The sequence below is a fragment of the Cervus canadensis genome, chromosome 9 (genome assembly GCF_019320065.1).
Source record: "Cervus canadensis isolate Bull #8, Minnesota chromosome 9, ASM1932006v1, whole genome shotgun sequence".
NCBI lineage: Eukaryota > Metazoa > Chordata > Mammalia > Artiodactyla > Cervidae > Cervus > Cervus canadensis.
In genome coordinates, this window is record NC_057394.1 from 77488687 (window position 1) to 77510544 (window position 21858).

The 21858-nt window shown below is 46.7% G+C and overlaps 1 protein-coding gene across 2 annotated transcripts in view; it reads right to left on the reverse strand.

Annotated features, from left to right (window-relative positions):
* B3GLCT (beta 3-glucosyltransferase) overlaps window positions 1-21858 on the reverse strand; it is a 113512-nt gene that overhangs the window by 81380 nt on the left and 10274 nt on the right. Inside the window, exons 2-4 of one of the 2 annotated variants that reach the window (XM_043477680.1) lie at window positions 17042-17091; window positions 10838-10877; window positions 1502-1611 (exon numbers count right to left, since the gene is read on the reverse strand). In XM_043477680.1, coding sequence (XP_043333615.1) covers window positions 1502-1611; window positions 10838-10877; window positions 17042-17091 — 200 coding nt within the window. Of the gene's footprint in view, window positions 1-1501; window positions 1612-10592; window positions 10707-10837; window positions 10878-17041; window positions 17092-21858 lie in introns of those variants that run through there. The other variant, XM_043477678.1, reaches the window with a different exon arrangement.

Here is a 21858-nt window from a genome sequence, read left to right on the forward strand (position 1 = left end):
CACAGTTCAAAAGCATCAATTCTTCTGTGCTCAGTTTTCTTCATAGTCCAACTCTCATGTCCATACATGACTACTAGAAAAACCATAGCATTGATGATAATAATAATCCCTATTGCTTCCCTCCAAAAGGTACCCACATACCTTTTCCCCACTGTAAACAAAGTTCTGGGAATACTTCCCTGTCCCTGGTTCACTGGAAGTCACTCTGGCCCAAGTTGGGTTTCCAGACAAATAATAACAAAAGTCACTCAGTCGTGTCCGACTCTTTGCGACCCCAAGGACTACAGTCCATGGGATTCTCCAGGCAAGAGTACTGGAGTGGGTAGCCTTTCCCTTCTCCAGGGGATCTTCCCAACCCAGGGATCAAACCTAGGTCTCCCACAGTGCGGGCGGATTCTTTACCAGCTGAGCCACAGGGGAAGCCCAGACAAAGGAGAACTTTAATCAAGCTACTATCTCTAATTACTGCCCCACCTCGACCAAAAAACCCACTTGTCTACAGCCTGCAGTCCTTTCCTGTCCCTTGAGATGTTCTGATGCTCCAAGGAGAGGAACCAGGATCTGTCCTTGTGGGGACATGGGGAGGTTGGATGACTTTCTGACATACAGCATTTAAAGGACAAACACAATAAACCTCACTGTCAGCAGTGCCCTGACGTTGAACACCATTAAGGTTGTTCACTTTTCCATTGTTATTTCCAACCCTTTACTTCCACGCTCCCACCGACAGAAAGCAAGCCATCTGCCAAACACACAGGTCTCTGGTCGAAGAACTCTTGATGGCTTTTACCTCCAGACAAGCACTTCTGTTTTGAAGGCCAAGGCGACAATCATGCAGTGTAGTGGGCTGGGAGGACCGTCTCTGCTTGGCTAAGGAGGAACGCTTCTATATGGCTGCATACGTGGGTAGATCTTCCTTTGCCACAAACCTCCCACAATATGCAGAACAGATTTCAATTCAGTTCACGCTTATTTTAAACTTTATTAAAGTATACCTGGATGTGTCAATCTTTCTCTCCATAATCCTCCTCGGATATTACATTATAAATCAAATCAGAAGTTCAGTTAATAATAACCAATCAAAAAACAGATTAAGAAACTCATAGAAGAAGCACTGCACAAAGGTTAATGAAAGTGTTATTTCAACATAAAAATTGCCTTAGAACCTGTTACCAAAATTTCGAACATTAATTATCTTTGCTTAAGCTCCGCCTTTAAAAGTTATTTCTTCCACTTTATTCTGTCATATTTTATGATGAAACCATGCTAGTCCTATACATTTTTACATGTCTGTTAAAATATGTATATAATAATTTAGAACATGATACTTAGAGCATTAGAAATTAACTAGAGCATTTTAAACAATAAACAGTCCATATTAAGCCAGCAAAACAAATCAGAAGATGTGTTCTATCTAAACAGAACTGACTATGGACCAAGAGCTTTGGAAAACATAAACATTTCAAGAAATAATCAGACATCCCAAGTCATCTTTACGTACCTGTGTAAGATCTGCAGACTGCTTTAAGATGCTTTGTTTTAACTGTTCTGCTTTCTTCACATGAAAAGAATTACTTTGACTCTGGATGACAAATACAATTTCTTTTAAATCTAGAACAACAAAAAAATTTGTTCAGGTTTTTTTAATTTTCTTTTAGAACAACAACTGAAATAAACTTGAAAACAAATCAAAACGAAAAGAAAAGGAAAAAAAAGTCACAAGGCATGGCTTCAGGCAATAAACTCTTAGGGGGAAAAAAAATCAATTTATATGTAATTCTAGTGACAAAATCTCTCTTTTTAAACTGATCTCTACAACTTCCTTCCTAGAAGTTAGCAAGTAAATACGCTGGCTGTACTAGACCCAGTCTGGTAACAAACTGTGAATTTGTTCCGGCATCTGTTACAAAGTATGCAAATGTAAATGTGAGAAAGTATGAAAATGTCTAGAACACTCACCTCCCCAGTCACTGAAAACCCACTGTGTTTGCAAGAAACCTTTTAACAATTACAGAGAATCCTACAGTGTACCTCCCTCTTAGGGGTTGCACTGCGACCCCCAAGCTTCATGGGATGAAGTGTCCTCAGCCCCAGGACCTCAGAACGTGACCTTATTGGGAACTGGGTCTTTACACAGGCAATCAAGTTAATGTGGGGTCATTAGTATACGTCCTCACCCAACATCCTTGGTACCTTTATAAAAAGAGGACTGTAACCTACCAGGATCCTTGATCCGGGGGATTCTCCAGTCAAAAAGACTGGAGTGGGTTGCCATTCCCTCCTCCAGGGGACCTTCCCAACCCAGGGGGTTGAACCCAGGTCTCCTGCATCGAGGGCAGATTCTTTACCAGCTAAGCCACCAGGGAAGCCCCTAACGCAATACTCCTGGTGTCTTTATGAAAAGAGGCAATCTGGGCAAGAGACACAGAGGGAGGCTGCTGTGAAGACCCAGGGAGAAAACGGCCACCTCCAAGCTGAGCAGGGCGGCCTCAGAGGAAACCACCCCCGCCTCCAGAACCCGGAGATGCATCTCCGTGGAAGCCACAGTCTGCGCCACTTTGTCTCAGCAGCCCCGCGCAAACTGACACTCGACCGCAAGCACGTTCTGGATGGCGCTTCAAGGGGACACTCAGAAGGGACCTCAGGGGGCACCTGGCCAGGGTGAAGTTCGTCTCCAGGAAAACAGCCACGACTGCAGGGCAACAGGGCTGCAGTGGGAATGAGCGGTCCGCCAAGCCTGGGTTCAGGGCTGTCGGGGTCTTGACTGGGGCTGGGAGGGAGGCAGCCCTGGTCTGTCACCCACGCCGGACCAAAGGAGGGTCTCGCCGGCAAAAGGGGAGGCACAGACCCCACATCGGGAAAGCATGTCAGGCCTGCCCAGGTTCCGAGCTCGTGATGAAGGAAAGAAACTGCAGGTGTGTTAGGACCCTGCCCCCAGACAGGGGTGTTGGCCAAAGGCAAACATCACATGAAGTTGCAGCCTCCGGCAAGGTTGACTATAAACCAGCATGGGGACCCTCCCCACACTGTGAGCTCTTCCCTTTAGCACCTCGACTCCCAGGTGGTGCTAGTGGTAAAGAACCTGCCTGCCAATGCAGGAGATGAAAGAGACACAGGTTTGATCCCTGGGTCGGGAAGATCCCCTGGAGGAGGGTATGGCAACCCACTCCAGTATTCTTGCCTGGAGAATCCCATGGACAGAGGAGCCTGGCGGGCTACAGTCCATGGGGCTGCAAAGAGTCAGACACGAATGAGTGACTAACTCTTTTTTTTCAAGGACACTAACTTGGTTTCTATTTATTCCACTGTGTTTTACCATTCTTGTGTTGAGCTCTACAGTTCTATTCATTTATTCACTCACTCAAATATTCATACAACAAACAGCCCTACAGTGAGCCATCCAGATCCTAAAAATGATCCAACATGCTTTTTGAACAACCTGCTGAATGTAACCTAATTCTTTCTATGTAGAAGTTTATACAAATTCGAACCTTGCACATACTATCTCTATTTTAAGTCAGCATCCTGGCTCTACAAGTCAGACACACAGATCATGCTCAAATAAGTGTCTTCAACTGAAATGTAACTTCCGATCCACTACATCTGAAACATTAACATAACTCACTTATCAGAATGAAACAAGGTTTATTTCTGTTCAAGAATGGAGTCAATAAACCTCGGAGAATAATTTTTGCAAAATGTAATAAAGTTGAAGACGCACATTTGCAATGACCCAGAAACTCCACTGGTATAAGTCATCCTTGAGAAGCCCTCATATGTGTTAACAAGAGTGCTCACAGAAGCACCACTGTGTGAAAAGAAAAAAGCTGGAAGCAAACCAGACACTCTAGTGAGTGATACAAGATACACAAACCGGAATACTACACAGTGGTATTCACACAGCAAGAAAGATTAACTGGCTCTATATGGATCAACCCAGATGGAAGCTGGAGATGAACCTTCCAGGCAGAACACTGAAAAAAGCAAGGTGGTACGTAATGACCATACGGTATAAATCAATGGTTTTCAAAACGATAAGCATAAATCTATATAAAATGGACATATGCTCTCTATATATGCATGTAAACACATATCTAACTGATGTAAAAGTAGAAAAGACGATAGGGCAGCTTCCCTGGTGGCTCAGTGGTAAAGAACCGCCTGCCAAGGCAGGAGACATGGGTTCGATCCCTGATCCAGGAAGATCCCACATGCCACAGAGCAACGAAACCTGTGTGCCACAATTACTGAGCCTGTGCTCTAGGGCCCAGGAGCCACAACTACTGAAGCCCGTGCGCCCTAGAGCCCAAGCTCCAAGACAAGAGAAGCCACTGCAACGAGAAGCTCGCACACCACTAGGGAACAGCCCCCGCTCACTGCAACTAGAGAAAAGCCCACACAGCAACAAAGACCCAGCACAGCCAAAAACAAAATAAATAAAAAATTTTTGGAAAAACAAAAAAGACTACAGGAGAGTGATGAACACCAAAATCAAGATACTGGTTTAAAGGCTGCAGCCATGTTAGCGATGTTTTGTCTCTTAATCTGGGAGGTGGAGACATGGATGTGACTCTTTGTAGCTCCTGGTATGTTCAAAATAATTCACAATAAATTTTTTAAAAGAGCAGCTCCATCTGTCAAGAGGTTAACCCTGCAGGAATCACCTCCCACCACCTCTTCTACCAGATCAGCAAAGTTCCCACCGTTGGCACACATAGCAGTTCTTCCGAGTGGGGAAAAGGCTTGGTGAGATGAGAGGAAGCAAATTCTCCCCCTTCCCATCTACGGGGTCCTGTGCCGTGACTTGTATTCACTCCCTCTCCTTCTGTCACGCGCTTGGATCTCACATGCTGTGCGCACTCAGCGAACACAGCCTCTCCTAACACAAGAGTCCAGGGTATAAAAGGAGCAAGCGTGGCTCCAACACAGGAGTCCAGCTCAGAAGACAACACAGAGCATTGGCTGAGCCAGGCGGGAACGCTGGGGGCCTGGAGGTGGGGAGCCAGGGCAGGCAGAGCTTCTGGGAAGGATGCTCCCTGCATCCTTTAAAACACAGCAGTGGGGCTTCCCTGGTGGTCCCAGTGATTAAGACTCCACGTTTCCACTGCAGGGGGCAATGGTTCCAGCCCTACTCGGGGAACTAGGATCCCACAGGCCATGGGATGCAGCAAAAATGTATATATATATATATATATATAAATTTAAAAATAAAACTGAAATGTAGCCATTTCCTGCAGACGCAGGCACAGAAGAGAGCCGGTGAGTGGCACAGAAAGAAGTGGGTTATCACAGGGCCCTCAACCCACCTCATCTCTGCAGCAGCCCTGAATGGGTGACTGGGAGTTTATCAGGCATTGCTGAGAAAAGGATGACGAGAACAGCCAGTGATGAAGTTAGAGAGGAAGGCAGCGTCAGCCAGGTCAGGTCAGGAAGAACCTATGTGCCACACAAAGAGGCTGGGTCTATAAATTCAGTTCAGTCGCTCAGTCGTGTCTGACTCTTCGCAACCCCACGGACTACAGCACGCCAGGCTTCCCTCTCCATCACCAACTCCCGGAGTTTATTCAAACTCATGTCCATTGAGTCGATGATGTCATCCAACCATCTCACCCTCTGTTGGGTCTATAGATTAACAGCTTTCAAACTGGGGAAGGGCCCCGGAGCCCCCTGGGACCCCCGAGAGCAGGGCCTCCCCAGAGGACGTGACGAGGGTACCGAGTCCTGGGGACCCCAGGGGGCCTTTCCAACTGAGGGTGCGGCAGAGGTTTGCGACAGCAAGTGCAGCATAGGGCACCAGGGAAGATGCCAGTTAGAAGCGGCTGCACAGTGAGGCAAGGGACGGATGCACAGTGGGGTTACCTGTATGAGGGAAGAGAGGAAGGGGTACCCCGGTGTGCCCGGCCCTATAACCCCGATACAGTGAATAACAGAGGACCGCATTCAGCCCCACCCCCATTCCAGACAAGAACCAGGGGGGTCCAGTCTGGTTCTGTGTTTGTGCCCTCCCAGAGTGGAGTCTCTGTTTTTCTCTCAGTCCTGTGGAGGACCTAGAATCAAATTCTGCAGGCCTTCAAAGTCAGGCTCCCTGGGGATCCCCAGGCTGGGGAGCCTGATGTGGAGCCTAGAACCTTCACACGAGTGCGAGAACTTCTTTGGCATTAATGTTCTCCAGTTTGTGGGTCGCCCACCCAGTGGGTATGGGATTTGATTTTATCATTCTTGCACCCTTCTACCATCTTGTTGTGGCTTCTCCTTTGTCCTTGGACATGGGGTGTCTTTTTTGGGTGGGTTCCAGCGTCCTCCTGCTGGTGCTTGTTCAGCAGCTAGCTGTGATTTTGGTTCTCTTGCAGGAGGAAGGAAGTGCACACCCTTCTACTCCACCATCTTGAACCTAGTCCAGTTCAGTTCTTAAATTCCTACTGTTCTTTTTCTTCCCAAATGGGGTATTTTATTTTTAAACAATATTTATTTTTATTTATCTGGTCTTAGTTGCAGCACTCAGGATCTTTAGTTGTGGCATGTGAACTCTTTCATCAAGAGGCTCTTTAGTTCTTCTTCACTTTATGCCATAAGCGTGGTGTCATCTGCATATCTGAGGTTATTGATATTTCTCCCAGCAATCTTGATTCCAGCTTGTGCTTCATCCAGCCCTGGATTTCTCATGAGGTACTCTGCATAGAAGTTAAATAAGCAGGATGACAATATACAGCCTTGAAGTACTCCTTTCCCTATTTGGAACCAGTCTGTTGTTCCATGTCCAGTTCTAACTGTTGTTTCCTGACCTGCATACAGGTTTCTCAAGAGGCAGGTCAGGTGGTCTGGTATTCCCATCTCTTTGAGAATTTTCCACAGTTTGTTGTGATCCACACAGTCAAAGGCTTTGGCATAGTCAATAAAGCAGAAATAGATGTTTTTCTGGAATTCTCTTGCTTTTGTGATGATCCAGTGGATGTTGGCAATTTGATCTCTGGTTCCTCTGCCTTTTCTAAAACCAGCTTAAACATCTGGAAGTTCATGGTTCATGTACTGTTGAAGTCTGGCTTGAAGAATTTTAAGCATCACTTTACTAGCGTGTGAGATGAGTGCAATTGTGAGGTAGTTTGAGCATTCTTTGGGATTGCCTTTCTTAGGGATTGGTATGAAAACTGACCTTTTCCAGTCCTGTAGCCACTGCTGAGTTTTCCAAATTTGCTGGCAACAGTGGAAACAGTGGTTGACTTTATTTTTGGGGGCTCCAAAATCACTGCAGATGGTGATTGTAGCCATGAAATTAAATGACGCTTACTCCTTGGAAGGAAAGTTATGACCAACCTAGACAGCATATTAAAAAGCAGAGACATTACTTTGCCAACAAAGGTCCATCTAGTCAACGCTATGGTTTTTCCAGTGGTCATGTATGGATGTGAGAGTTGGACTCTGAAGAAAGCTGAGCACTGAAGAATTGATGCTTTTGAACTGTGGTGTTGGAGAAGACTCTTGAGAGTCCCTTGGACTGCAAGGAGATCTAACCAGTCCATCGTAAAGGAGATCAGTCCTGGGTGTTCATTGGAAGGACTGATGCTGAAACTGAAACTCCAATACTCTGGCCACCTGATGAGCAGAGCTGACTCATTTGAAAAGACCCTGATGCTGGGAAAGATTGAGGGCAGGAGGAGAAGGGGACGACAGAGGATGAGATGGTTGGATGGCATCACCGACTCGATGGACATGGGTTTGGGTGGACTCCGAGAGTTGGTGATGGACAGGGAGGCCTGGCATGCTGCGGTTTATGGGGTTGCAAAGAGTCAGACACAACTGAGCGACTGAACTGTAACTGTGAACTCTTAGTTGCGGCATGTGGGATCTGGTTCCCTGACCAACAATCGAACATGTGTGCATGCTAACTCACTTCAGCCGTGTCCGACTCTGCGACCCCATGGACTATAGCCCAACAGGCTCCTCCTCTGTCCATGGAATTCTCCAGGCAAGAATACTGTAGTGGGCTGCCATGCCCTCCTCCAGGGGATCTTCCCAGCCCAGGGATGGAGCCCAAGTCTCTTAGGTCTCCTACACTGGCAGGCGGGTTGTTTACCACAAGCACCATCCCGGAAGCCCAGCTGAAGTTCAGGCCCCTGCATTGGGAGAGCAGAGTCCTAGCCACTGGACCACCAGAGAAGTCCATCCTGCTATTCTTTGTATCAGCACCAAGAAAGATTTCCTGATATACATCCTAAGGTCTGTGAACCGCATTCTTCGCATGTTGACCAAGTCCAGACCCCAGGGCTCACCTCGGAAGCCGTCTTCTCTATTCACGTGGCTCAACCCCCCAACTCTTAAGCTCCCATAGCCTGATCACTGGAGTCAAATAAGACGATTCCATCCCTTTGCTGATACTTCCTGAAACCCACTGTGATCTGCCTTTTGCAAACACTGTCACAACTCAAGACAGACTGTCATTGTCTCTCCTCCAGGAATGAGCAATAAATGGTAGGCACACCGAGTGCCTGACAATAATGATGAGTGTGACGGGTGAGAAGGGGCGATGAAGACATCAGTCACGGGTGCAGAGCGGGCCCAGGCGGTGCTGAAGTGGACAGAGGCTGCGGAGAGCTTCCAGGAAACAGAACCGGAGAGGGCTACACAGGAGGATTAACTCTTCTGTGCAGGTAAAGCAACCCAAGGTTCTTGGAGTCTCGTTTCTGAGTGTACACCATACCAAACATCACACTACGGGCTAATCTGTCTCGGTCAGAAAGTATCCAGAAACATGGACTGCCACACACTGGCATTTTTCTGATGAGAAATCAACGTGATGTTCTTCAGACAAAAGCTACATGACCAGCAGCCTGTGATGTGAGGCAGACGGATACACACACGTGCATGCCTACACACACGGGGAGCCATACAGTGATGCTGGGTGGAACAATGGTCACCGGTGAATGTACTGATTAGACACTGAGACAAAAGAGACGAAAAGACTGCCCCAGCCTTGGAGTCGGTCACCAGGCCCTGTGGACCATGAGACTGTGACCTGGGTGCGGATTCTGCTGGGTCAGCTGCTTTAGTCAACCCCAACCCCACTCCGTCCCACCAACTCACATTAAGGGTGTGGCAGATAAGCCCTCTGCGTCTTTCTTCAGATGAACAGATGCCAAGTCAAGTATTACCACCTCTGCCATGTACAACTGTGAGGATGCGGATTCACCTGCTCGGGGAGCTTCCCAGGGACGCTGAAACTCATGCTCCAGGCCAGAGCCGCTGTTCCTTTAAGAACCACCTACGGGCTCCCCTGGTGGTCCAGTGGTTAAGAATCCACCTGCCAATGCAGAGGACGCGGGCTCCATCCCTGACGCAGGAAGATCCCACGTGCCGTGGTGCAGCTAAGCCCACAGGCCACAACTACTGAGCCTGCGCGCTGGGGCCTGGGAGCCTCGGCTGCTCAGCCCACGCACTGCGCCTGCTGAAGCCCGCACACCCTGAGCCCGTGGCCCACACAAGAGAGCAGCCCCCGCAGCCGCAACCAGAGAAAGCCCAGGCGCGGCAACGGAGACCCAGTGCGGCCTAAACTAAATAAATAAATCTGAAAGAAAAACATCTGCTACAAGGAGGCCCACCAGTTTCCACACCAAAAAAAAAAAAAAAAAAAAAAATGGAGGGGATATATGTATACCTATGGCTGATTCATGTTGAGGTTTGACAGAAAACAAAAGTCTGTAAAGCAAGTATCCTTCAATAAAAAGTAAATTAATTAAAAACAACAACAACCACAGACAAATGCGCAAACCCACCAGGGTTGGCTGCAGAGGTCAAATCTCTATTTTAAATCTCCTGAGGGGTGGCTGGCCACGCAGGATGTTGTCATGTAGGGAAGACAGGCAGTGAATCGCTGGGGCTTCTTACACATGGCTACTCTCAAGACCCCAAGCCTCCAGCCTGCACCCCCGTGGTCCCTGTATACCTGGGCCCCAGCACAGCCCATCCTACCCCCGCCACCCAGCGGGGCTTCTGCCACCTTCCAGACTCCTCAGAATCCAGCCCCAGGCAAGGAGGACCTTTAGGAATGAAAGTGTCCCATCCCCCTCGTCCAAGGTTCACCTCCCGCGTCTCCACGGCCCATCCCGGGATGACCCACACAACGACCAAGTACACACTCTTCGGGAACAGACCCAACATACAGAGGTCAGCCTCGCCCTCCCGTCAACGTCCTAGAGCCTGTTTCCCAAAACGGAATCCAGAAAAAAAAAAAAAGCACAACAAACTCATGGTCACAACCCTGACAGTGCTCACGATACATGGGGGAGAAAGATGGGTTTATAAGGCAGTGGGTGCAGACTGGGAGCTGATGGGCTGAGAGACACGTGCAGTGTCTGTAGAGAAGCCAGGAGCCACCTCTGCCTGAGGGTTTAACATTAGACGTGGTCACCAAGCTGACCCGCGGGGGACGGGCCGCCTGCAGGTCAGCAGTGGTGCCCCGGCTCCAGGCAGAGGGGCCGTGACAAAGGCCACAGCTGACCCTTCCTCCCGCCAAGTGTGCGTGCGCCCCTGAGAACACTCTGTCTCCATCACCGCTGTACCCGCCACAGCGGCCCCCCAGCACGGAAGTCTGTCTTTACCAGCAGCTCAGTACATTGTGGCTGAGGGAAATAAATCCAGCTTATGAATTATTACTTCCAATATGTCCATCTCAAATGTGTTCTCCTCGGGTCTTCATGACGGTAAACACTGGGCTGAGCAAAAGATGAAGTATTTATCACATAAATAAAATCAGAAAGAAAAATTCACTTCACTGAAATATAATTTACAAGAAATACCCCCTGGATATCAACTCTTAAGTGAAAAAAAAGAAATCGTTACTCACCTATGTCATTTTTCTTTGATATATCACTTTTCTCCAAATTCTGTATTTTAAATAAAAGAGAAAAAGATCAATCTCATCATATAAAAAAAAACAGCAATATATGAAATAAACATATATGGTACATATTAACATCTGGGGGAAAGACATGGAAAATAAGAGCTTATAAGTGCTTCCCTAAAGAAACAGACAAAAATGAAGGCGGGAAAAGCAGCAATAATATACTTCTGCATCAGAACAGAAGACTCCTATGGGGCTCTTCCTCTCCTACGTGACCTTGGGCAAGTCACCGAATTGAGCTGAGGCTCTTTCTTCTCGTGTAAAATGGTTCACAATGTTCCTGGGAGACACTGTTTTAAAATCTGATACATGGTAAGCATTACAAACACATCAGGATTGTACCCATTCTGACTGTGCATTCCTTGGGAAGACGGGCTCTGCCAAACACCGTATTTATCATTTGGGGGGCTCAGACATGCTGCCATCAGCAATGTCACCACTGTATTCTCTCCTACCTGAGAAGCAGCCCTAGGGGGGAGGGGGTCAGCCTGGGGCTCACAAGGTTTCCTGAGCGTGGAAGGGACCTCTCAGAGCCGCAGAGCTTCAAACACAGAAACGTGGACGTGGGCGCGTGAGCACGGATGTACCTGATCCTGATCAAACCAGCTCCTCAAAGACTCCTCCAACAAAGCACAGAGTGTCAGCAGCTAAATCTGCCATCTTCATTGTCTCCTCTGGCAGAAGGAATTCTCCCTCTAATTGCCCCTTTCCATTTTCAACCGCCACACGCTATAATTATGACAATTGGACGGTGGCAAATATCCTTCCATTTCCCTCACGACTGCAACAAGAAATGCAGTCGTGAGCCGTTATCAACAAAACATCGGCAGCTTACAAGCCAAGATACTGCCACCGAGACATGTCCTCTCAGGATGCAGGTGGGACTGTAACAGCAGACAGGGGAAAGGACACAGGGGAGCGGCCACCTTCAGCAGCATTTTATGAAATTTGCTTTGTCTCAGGAGTAGAAACAGCACCGAGTGGAGAAGAACCTCAGAATTATGTACTGATCTGCTTGCTACACCTCCGGGTCAAGTGTCACTTGACCTAATGATGATAAAACACATAGTTTTCAGAAGAGCCGCTAAGAAGACTGGAAGGCTCAAGCCCACTTCCCTAAATGTGCCCAACCAGAGCTGGGCTAGCATCCTAGGTCGGCACGTGTGGACTCACTGCCTCTCTGGCCAGGAATGTGGCCTGAGCCTGGGGATGGAGCCCTTGGCTTCCCGTTGGCCAGGGTGGCTCCTCCTTGCCAGGCCATGCCTTTGGCTGCTAGACACGGATTATAGAAAACTGAAAATTTCAGATCCTAAAGTAGCACTGCAATGGATAAAGAAACTGTGGCCTCTTGTACAATGGAATATTAATCAGCCTTAAAAAAGAAGGGAATTCTGGGACTTCCTTGGTGGTCCAGTGGTTAAGAATCCACCTGCCAATGCAGGGGGCATGGGTTTGACCCCTGGGTGGAGAACTAACATCTCACATGCCACACGGCAACTAAACTTGTGTACCACAACAAAGATCCCACAGATCCCAAGTGCCGCAGATCCCAAGACCCAAAACAGCCAAATAAATAAATAAGTAGAATTTTTTTAAAAAAGGAAGGGAATTCTGACACATGCTACAATATGGATGAACCTTGAGGACATGATGCTAAGTGAAATAAGCCAGTCATAAAAAGACAGGGACTGTATGACACCACTATGTGAGGTACCTAGAGCTATCAAATTCAGAGATGGAAAGCAGGGTGGTGGAGGGCCAGGGGCCAGGAGGGGATGCAGAGCTGTGGTTCAATGGGGGCCAAGTTTCAGTTCTAGAGGATGAAGGGAGTTCTGGAGACTGCTTGCACAACAGTATGAACATACTTAGCACTACTAAACTGTGCACTTCAAAATGGCTAAAATGGTAAATTTTATGTGTCTTTTACCACAATTTTCTAAAAATAGCATGGGAGACGATCCAACCCAACACTCCCCTTCTGCAGATAAAACAAAAGAGGCTCGGAAAAGGGTTAGACAGGATTTGCACATCTAACAGCCATTCTAGCCACAGGCCAGGACTGAAATCCAGGTCTCTGGCTCCTTTCCAGCCTTTATTCCTTACACCTTCCAGTAATGCATGCCCAACCCTCCCCCAGAGGCACTGCTCAGCAAACACGCATCATGAGATGGAAACATACTTTGAGAGTAAACTAAAAGATATGCAGAGCACATCATGCGAAATGCTGGGCTGAATGAAACACAAGTTGGAATCAAGATCACCAGAAGAAATATCAATAAACTCAGATATGCATATGATACCACCCTGATAACAGAAAGCGAACAGGAACTAAAGAACCTCTCGATGAAGGTGAAAGAGGAGACTGAAAAAATTGGGTTAAAACTCAACATTCAGAAAACTAAGATCATGGCATCCAGTTCCATCACTTCATGGCAAACAGATGGGGAAACAATGGAAACAGTGACAGACTTTATTTTCTTGGGTTTCAAAATCACTGCAGATGGTGACTGCAGCCATGAAATTAGAGGCCTGCTCCTTGGAAGAAAAGCTATGACCAACCTAGACAGCATATTAAAAAGCAGAGACATTACTTTGTCAACAAAGGTTCATATAATTAAAACTATGGTTTTTCCAGTAGTCATGTATGGATGTGACAGTTGGACCATAAAGAAGGCTAAGCACAGAAGACTTGATGCTTCTGAACTGTGCTGTTGGAGAAGACTCTTGAGAGTCCCTTGGACTGCAAGAAGATCCAACTAGTGAATCCTAAAGGAAATCAGTCCTGAATATTCATTGGAAGGACTGTTGCTGAAGCTGAAGCTCCAATACTTTGGCCACCTGATGCATAGAGCTGACTCACTGGAAAAGACCCTGATGCTGGGAAAGATTGAAGGCAGGGGGAGAAGAGGATGACAGAGAACGAGATGGTTGGATAGCATCACCTACTCAATGGACATGAATTTGAGCAAGCTCCGGGAGTTGGTGATGGACAAGGAAACCTGGCGTGCTACAGTCCATGGGGTCTCAAAGAGTCAGACATGACTGAGTGACTCAACAGCAACAGCAAAAGTATTAATAATACCTACAACAAAAGTATCCTGAATTCAGTGATTCCAGCCAAGCTGGAACAGGAACTAGACTTTCTGCCAGATGCCTTGGCAAAACCAAAGAAAATCAACTGAAATTCCACAGTTTTCTGTTATTAAGCACTGCAGCTCTGACTACTGGATACAATAGGTAGGAAATGACTGACCATTTCAAATGGCTCAATTTGTAAACTGTAAAAATAAAACATCCAAGGATTGCCTGACTTAGGTGAACTGAAATGGAACCAAAATGGTCTTCATTAATTTCCCCTTTGAGAAAGAAAATCAGAGTAAATGGACTAATTGACAGAACATTTAAAATTCTGTCTCCAGCTTCCCTTGTGAAAAGGCTTAGTGGTTTGTTTTATTATCTCTTCTGCTGTGTGTTTCTGACACCATCAGTATCCATCAAAATGTGCTCACTGTCAAAAGTTCTCTAGGTCAACAGAATTGCTACTTAGACAGGAAAGACATCTGCTACCAGGGCACCCACCCCACAGTCAGCTCCTACCCTAGCCAAAAAAACACAGATCTAAGACAAGCCTCAGTGCAGCTTTTATCTTTAAAGCACAAGAGATTTGAACACTTGCAATCCATATGTGATGCTTAGTTTATAAATCCTTCATTAAAAGAAGATTTAAAAAAAAAAAAAAAAGCCTCACAACAATTTGCTATGAAATCTTTTAAGTAGAGAATTAAACTGGCATCTTCAGCTTGATCACAACAACTAACCACCCAGCCCTGTGTGGAAACTTCTTGAAAGGTGGCATGGGACCTTTCTTGCTGTCATAGCAGGTAAACATGTAAACAGGGACTGGCTCTGCTCTAAATGGCAGACACACAACACAATCTTCAAAACCGCTTTGTGAGGGCAGTCCTGTTACAGATGAGGGAACTAGGCATGGGTGTGTCCCGCCGGGGGTCAGGGTGGGAGAAGGACTGTGAACCACAGCAGTCTGGCTCCAGAGCCTGGCTCCATGCCTGTGTCCCACAGGGTCCAGTGTCACAGGCCAGCACAGGAGGAAGGCAGGTCGAAGTCACCCTCACAGCTTGGCTGAGGCCATACATAGGATGAGGTGCGAAGGGCAGGCTCCACGGAAAGCCGGGGTGGGCCAGAATTCAGCAGAGCCAGGGACCCGGGAGCCAGGAGAGGCACCTGGGCCAGAGGGTAGGCCCCAGGCGGGACAGCAGGGCACTGGCCGCCTTGGGATTCCTGTGAGGAGCCACCTGATGCCAGCCAGGGAATCTGACTGGCTTGGGGCAGGCCCCCAGCTCTGAGCGGGACTGGCCTGGTTCTCGGGAGCCAGGGCCCTTGACTGCAGTGAGCAGTGGGGCGAGCAGGACGGAGGGCGGCCTTCTGGGCAGCAGGGACAGCTCCTGGCTGTGCTGAGAGTGATACGCCAATGACAACCCCAGTGAACAGGGTTATTGCCAAGGGCCTTAAGTCCTGTCTCGGGTTCAACTACAGACAGAGTCTGGACGACCTTGGACAAATCAATTCTCCTCTGTCTCCCAGCCTTGGCATGGGCTACAGTAGACATTTCATCACTGCCTCTCCTCAGGGGATTAATGGCTTTTTGGCTCCGTAGCCAAGCACAGATGGGGTTAATGACACTTTTCAAGGACTTTAATACCTTTGCATGAAAAAAATGACACTAAGATATAGGACTTAACCTTATCTCTACTTATATTCATATATGTATTTAAGGCCAAAAATATATGTATTTCCTTTTTTGGAAAGATGAATAAAAACCTATATTTGAAAGTATGTGCTATAATTCCTAAATCTATTATACAAAATTTTAATTCCCTATTAATAACCCTTAAAGTCATAATGAGCTTCATTATGGCCAAACACGTGACAATACACGTGACAACATAATACAAAATTACAGCATGAAAAATTCAAGGAGTCTGAAAGTGTGGATTCTGACTTCACCTTTTAATAGTCACGTGACCTCGATCAACTCACTTCTCTAAGCGTGTATTTTCTCTGCTCTGTATGCGAGTATCTTCTTTGCTTAGCAATAACACGACCACTGGGAAAAGCAAACCGAATCCAACATCTGAAATGCTTTATTAACCATAAAGAATTGTAAAACCATAAAGAATTATTCTCCTCATTTCCCTTGTGTGGGAACCCCATGGTATAGTTAGAACAGATCACACTCTGTTGGTAAAAGAAACATTCTATTTAAAAACACTTTTATACTAATTGTGGGGTAAAAAAGAGAGTCAACTGAGCCTTAATTAATGCGACAAAAACAACTCATATTTTAAAAATATTCTCTTTCTCAAATGCTAAACTGATCTAATGCAACCCCAAATGGTAAAATTTAGATGCAGTTCTTGAATGCAACTAGTGATGGGAAAGGAGCAGCTCTGAGATTTGGAAAAATGCTGTTTCCTCTGCATGGGTCCCCCAAGTCTTCGTTTCAGGTTCTGACCGTACAAGGAGCCTGGTGGTCACCTTTGGGGTCTCTCAGCGAGCCCCCAGGATACCCTCTCACATAATGTCACCTCAAGGGGAGGTGCACTCAGGGACTTGTGACCCCAACACAGCACACGTTTCACAGGCTGGGAAAACTAGGTCCAAGGTGAAGTCCACGGGGTCTCAAAGAGTCAGACACGACTGGGCCACTGAACAGCAACCTAAGACGTGGTAAGACCAGAAAAAGTCTACAGGATCCAAGTTAAGACTTCTAAAATGCCTAGCTCCATATCCGAACACCTTTTTTCTTGAGATAAAATTTAAAACCAAGTGGATCTGCCTTAATAAAGAAATTTTTTTTTTAAGCAAGACTATCTGTGAGTTGCTACTGCGGATTCAAAAATCGATGTTGACCAACATTTCATTAATTCGTTGAAAGACGAAATCATTATAAAAGGATTTTTTTTTTTTTTAAGCAAGACTATCTGTGAGTTGCTGCTGTGGATTCAAAAATCGATGTTGACCAACATTTCATTAATTCGTTGAAAGATGAAATCATTATAGCTCCCGTTAAAGAAAAGACAGACAAATCTCAGACCGCAAGAATAGATTTGACTTTAGAATTAGTACCTTAGACTGTTTGGCCTCTTTCTTCACATCTTCAGAAACCAAAGCCAAAGCTGGGGGGAAGGGAGAAATAAGAAACATTTGCACATTAAAATCAGCAATTAAGATCCAGTCTCATATTCAACAGTTTTGCTTAAAATGGAAAAAAAAATTATACTTAAACAGAATAAATTCTGCTCGTTTTAAAAGCAGCTGCATTGCTGCAAACTAGTACCGAAGGCCGCCTTTCTCCATACCTAAGAGCATCCACTGGTGTGAAGTCAACAGGTACAGCTTCCCAGTGAAGGAAACAGTGCATCTAAAGAATGAGGATACCATTTGTATCTGTAGCTATAAACCACAGACAGAGGCATACGGAGTGCAACTTCCTAGAAACCTGAATTCTGGTGCTTTCCAAAGCAAAGGGGAATTGCTGAGATTCCACCGGGAAGAAGTGCAAATTCCCACTCTCACATCCCTGCCAGAGCCCAGCGGGCAGCCAGTGGAGCGAAATCTGGGGCAAGCCATCCGCCTCCGTGGATTCGGGTCAGCGCTGTGGTGCAGAGGCTGCTCCAGGCACGTGGGGAGAGTTACCAGAACCCGGCCAAAGCCACGGGGCCAGGGGAGACAGAGGAAGAAGAATCACTCCCCATTTAGAATGACCTTGAGTCAGAGCCCGTAAATAGACAAAGATATCCCCAGAGACACATCTAGGCTCTACATTAAAATAATGATAGTCATCTGACAGAAACACGTGGAAAATAGGAAGTAAAATGATAAACCAGTCAGGAAGGTTAACCAGACAAAAACATAATACCTTTACAGTGCATTTCTCCTGAAAAGCTAAGAGGAAAGCATTTCATAGAGTCTGTTTTCTCCAATTAGCATTCCTAAGAGAAAACAATGCCACGGAGCAAGAAGGTACAAGGGGCTGGCCAGGCAATTCCAGGGAAGAACAGTGCAGCACACAGCGCATGGGGGGTGGGCAGGACAGGATTCTAGGTAACGGAGAAGACCCTGCTCGGAAGCAGGAGACAGGACCACCCATCCTGATGCCTGGAATCCTCCCACCCCAGCCCCAGACACCCACTGCCTCAAATCTAAAACATACGCACACTCGGAAGCAAATGACTAACGTGGTTTAATCACTCCCACTTCCAGGATGACATTCAGAAGTCAGGTAAAATCCAGATGAACCTCTCTGTGGGTGCTGAATCCCAGGTAGCAGTGTATGAGGCTCCAGAGGGTACAGTGCGCCCCCCACCCCGACACCCCCTCCCCACCCTTCACTCTGCCCTATTCTTCTCCAGAGCACTTACCACCACTGACACAGTCTACAGCTATTTGTTTACTGCTTGTCTTCTATGTTAGTTTAATGTAAGCTTCATGAAGGCAGGAATGTGGTTTTATGTACTGTTTGCCCCCTTCAACACGGGCAGCACACAGAAGAAAATCAATAAGTATTTATCGAATGAGTGAACAAAGGAATGAAAGGCTTCCCGAGCCATCATTTAAGGGCTGTCTCCTTACAGTGACATCGCCAACCATGTAGAACAAAGGAGTTTAGTGCCCCTACTTAATTCATGGTCACTGAGATCGATGCCTAATTCACTTTTTACACACACACACACCCTCCAAGACAAACGCAAAGCCCAAATCATTCACAAAGTTCTAAGGAGGGAGAAGAGATTTAACATCAAACACCATTTACATTCTGCTTCTGGGTATTTAATATTTCGGTCTTGTTTTACTTATCTCTAAACTAGCAAACACATTTAAAACCCTTAAGAAGATCCCAAAAATGGGATTATTAATAAACATCTTAAGGGGAAGTTGCAACATATCAACAGGCCTCAGCATCACAGAATTCTAGAAAATGAAACAGTGTGTCAACCTATGAAACTGCTGTAGATCTAATACAGGACTCTTGAGTCTCACAAATCCATCTCCCCCAACCCTGTGCATGTCTGCTAAGTTGCTTCAGTCATGTCCAGCTGTAGCCCATCAGGCTCCTCTGTCCATGGGATTTACCAGGCAAGAATACTGGAGTGGGTTGACATGCCCTTCTCCATGGAATCTTCCGGAATCTCCTGTGGCTCCTGCTTTGCAGGGGCATTCCTGACCGTGGAGCCACCAAGGGAAGTCCTCCCCCAACCTCATTGATGCCTAATTCTGAGCATGGACAGTCAAAGCTCTCTGGATTAGACTTTCCTTTTACCAAGAAAAAATAACCTTCCCAATGTAACAAATTCAGTGACTCCTCAACTAATAAGCAGGGTTAGTCTTAACCTCATTTTTCTGCCAAGGCCAGGTGGCCATGTGAAAAAGAAGAGTGTGTCAACACAAAAGCCCTCGCCCTTCAGAACACAGACTGTACTGAAGAAAAAGTGTCTTTAGTATGTATTGGTCCTAAACACTACTAACACATCACCTTACATAAACAAGCAGCTAATGTTAGCTGACAGTGTTACTGTTTAAAGTAACAATTACCTTCAGGAAAGATGCTCCCCATAAATCAAGTGAATTCCACAAATCCTCCTTGTCTTTATGGAATAAAAACACCATACTTTTATCCAGACAAGGCTTAACTGAGCGAAGGGTAAACTAGATTTTAATTCTCTGCAAAAAATATACTGGCTTCCCAGGTGGCTTAGTGGTAAAGAATCCACCTGCCAATTCAGGAGACGTGGTTCAATCCCTGGGTTGTGAAGATCCCCTGGAGGGGGGCATGGCAACCCACTCCAGTATTCTTGCCTGGAGAATCTCAAGGACAGAGAAGCCTGGCGGGCTACAGTCTGTGGAGTCCCAAAGAATTGGAGATGACTTGGCCACTAAATGTCAAGAAAAAGTTAAAATATCCTTTAAAAACAAGGAACAAACAAAACTTATTTCTCCCCATCACTCTGCTATGAAATTAAAAACTCCTTTTTCCCATGACAGAAATAAATTATATAATATTTAAAGCAATAACATAAGAAATGCAGTTACTTGCACACATAAGAGCAAATCAGAACATGGCAAGATAATCCCCATCAGATGAATATTAAGAAAAACACTAGTTGGTTTTATCTTTGCATTTCCATAATCTAAATAAAGCAAATCATCAAGGAACCAAATGCATTTTGAAGGCACAGGATATGCTATCTCATTAACAAATCCAAATATAAAATAATGAATCACTGACAGAATTCCTACCAACTTCCCTGTTGGCTCAGATGGTAAAGAATCCGCCTGCAATTCAGGAGACCTGGGTTCAATCCCTAGTCCGGGAAGATCCCCTGAGAAGGGAATGGCAACCCACTCCAGTATTCTTGCCTGGGAAATCCCATGGACACAGGAATCCACGGGTCACAAAGAGCCGGACACAACTCAGCGACTTACACCTTACCAACAAAATCCCAGCTTTTGCAGTTTGTGGAAATGAAGGAGAAACGGTGCTGACAGAGGAGGAAAGTGAGGAAAATTAGCGAGTGAAGTAAGAAATTATCTGTCCCCTTCGACAACCCTAACAGGAATACAGAGTGGGACTGTCCCACAGCAGGAGGGAGGCGGAGACCCCATCAAGGAGGGGTGGCTGCCAGGGGCTGTGTTTGCTGTTTGGCTCCATACTAATTTCCAGATTCAGTGGGGGGAAAGAAATATTCTTGAAAGCTTGGCCTTAATGCACACTTGGAGAAATATTCTAAAAGGTAAATCATGCTCTTCTATGCCAAGCGGCTGTTTAAAAAGTAATTTTCCCTTTTCTATCTTCAACATGCATTCCTGTAACTGCTACAGGGAACTATATTTAAAGTGCAAATCAGGGCAGGCAATAGAAATAAGACCTTTCTCATGATAACTTTAGATAATTCAAGCCAACGAATGTGTGTGAGCACACCTACCCCGAGAGATACATCAAATTTTACAGCAATCCCGGGCCTGAGATTTATAGGCTAGCCTCAGCCCTGGTGTATAAGAAACGGGAGAGGAATTAATTGCGATGCATTTAAGCAACACTAATCAACTGTCTTCCGGTCCATCCTCCCAGGGGAGGGAGGCAGCAGGACCAGCCCAGGCAAGAAAAGACCCCTGAGCCTCCCAAAGCAACTCTGCTTTGTTCTTGTGGCCAACTCACCCTCCCAAACTCTCCCTGTAACCTTTACCACAGAAACCAAATTAAGTACCAAACACGGAAAACAGTAAGATGCTAAGTGGCCCCCTCAGAGGAGAGCTGCCAGGATGCAGTGGGATGGGCAGAAAGGGTTTAGCGAAGGTTCAGAAGGACTAAAGGCTCAGGAGGTGTCTGTGGAGGAAATAAACGAGCACCATGGGGCCCGGGACCAGCCGTCTGGGACAGAGCAGACCCCTGGGAGCTTTGGCTGGCGCCCCCAGGCTCACGGCTCCCCCTGGTCCGTTCTCTGCTGTGACCTACTTCACATAACAGGTTTCAGTGGCCAACCCCGCCCCAGGCAGCCCCGGCTCCCTAGGGCTTCCAGGTTTAATTCCAGCTCCTCCGAAGGGGCCTGGATGCAAGGCCTGCAGCCAATTTAACTGGTTCCACGACCTGCTTTGAAGATAATCCCTGGCAGCAGCGGGAACAGAAACAAAGGCGGCTGCCCAAGCACCTGCATTCCTCACGCTCCCCTGACAAAGCCGCCGTCTCCAGGGCTGTGGACGTGGGGGGAAGTGGGGGGTACTCCGTAGGGGGCACCCGTGCCTCTGCGGGGCTGAGGACAGAAGGGCAGAACCAAGGCAGCTGAAGAGCCCAGGGGTGAGCCCACGCAGCACACCACACGGGCTCAGAATGGGGCCTGCCTGGCACGTGCTGGGGGCTCTGGGTGTGAGCAGCCACTGTCAGTATC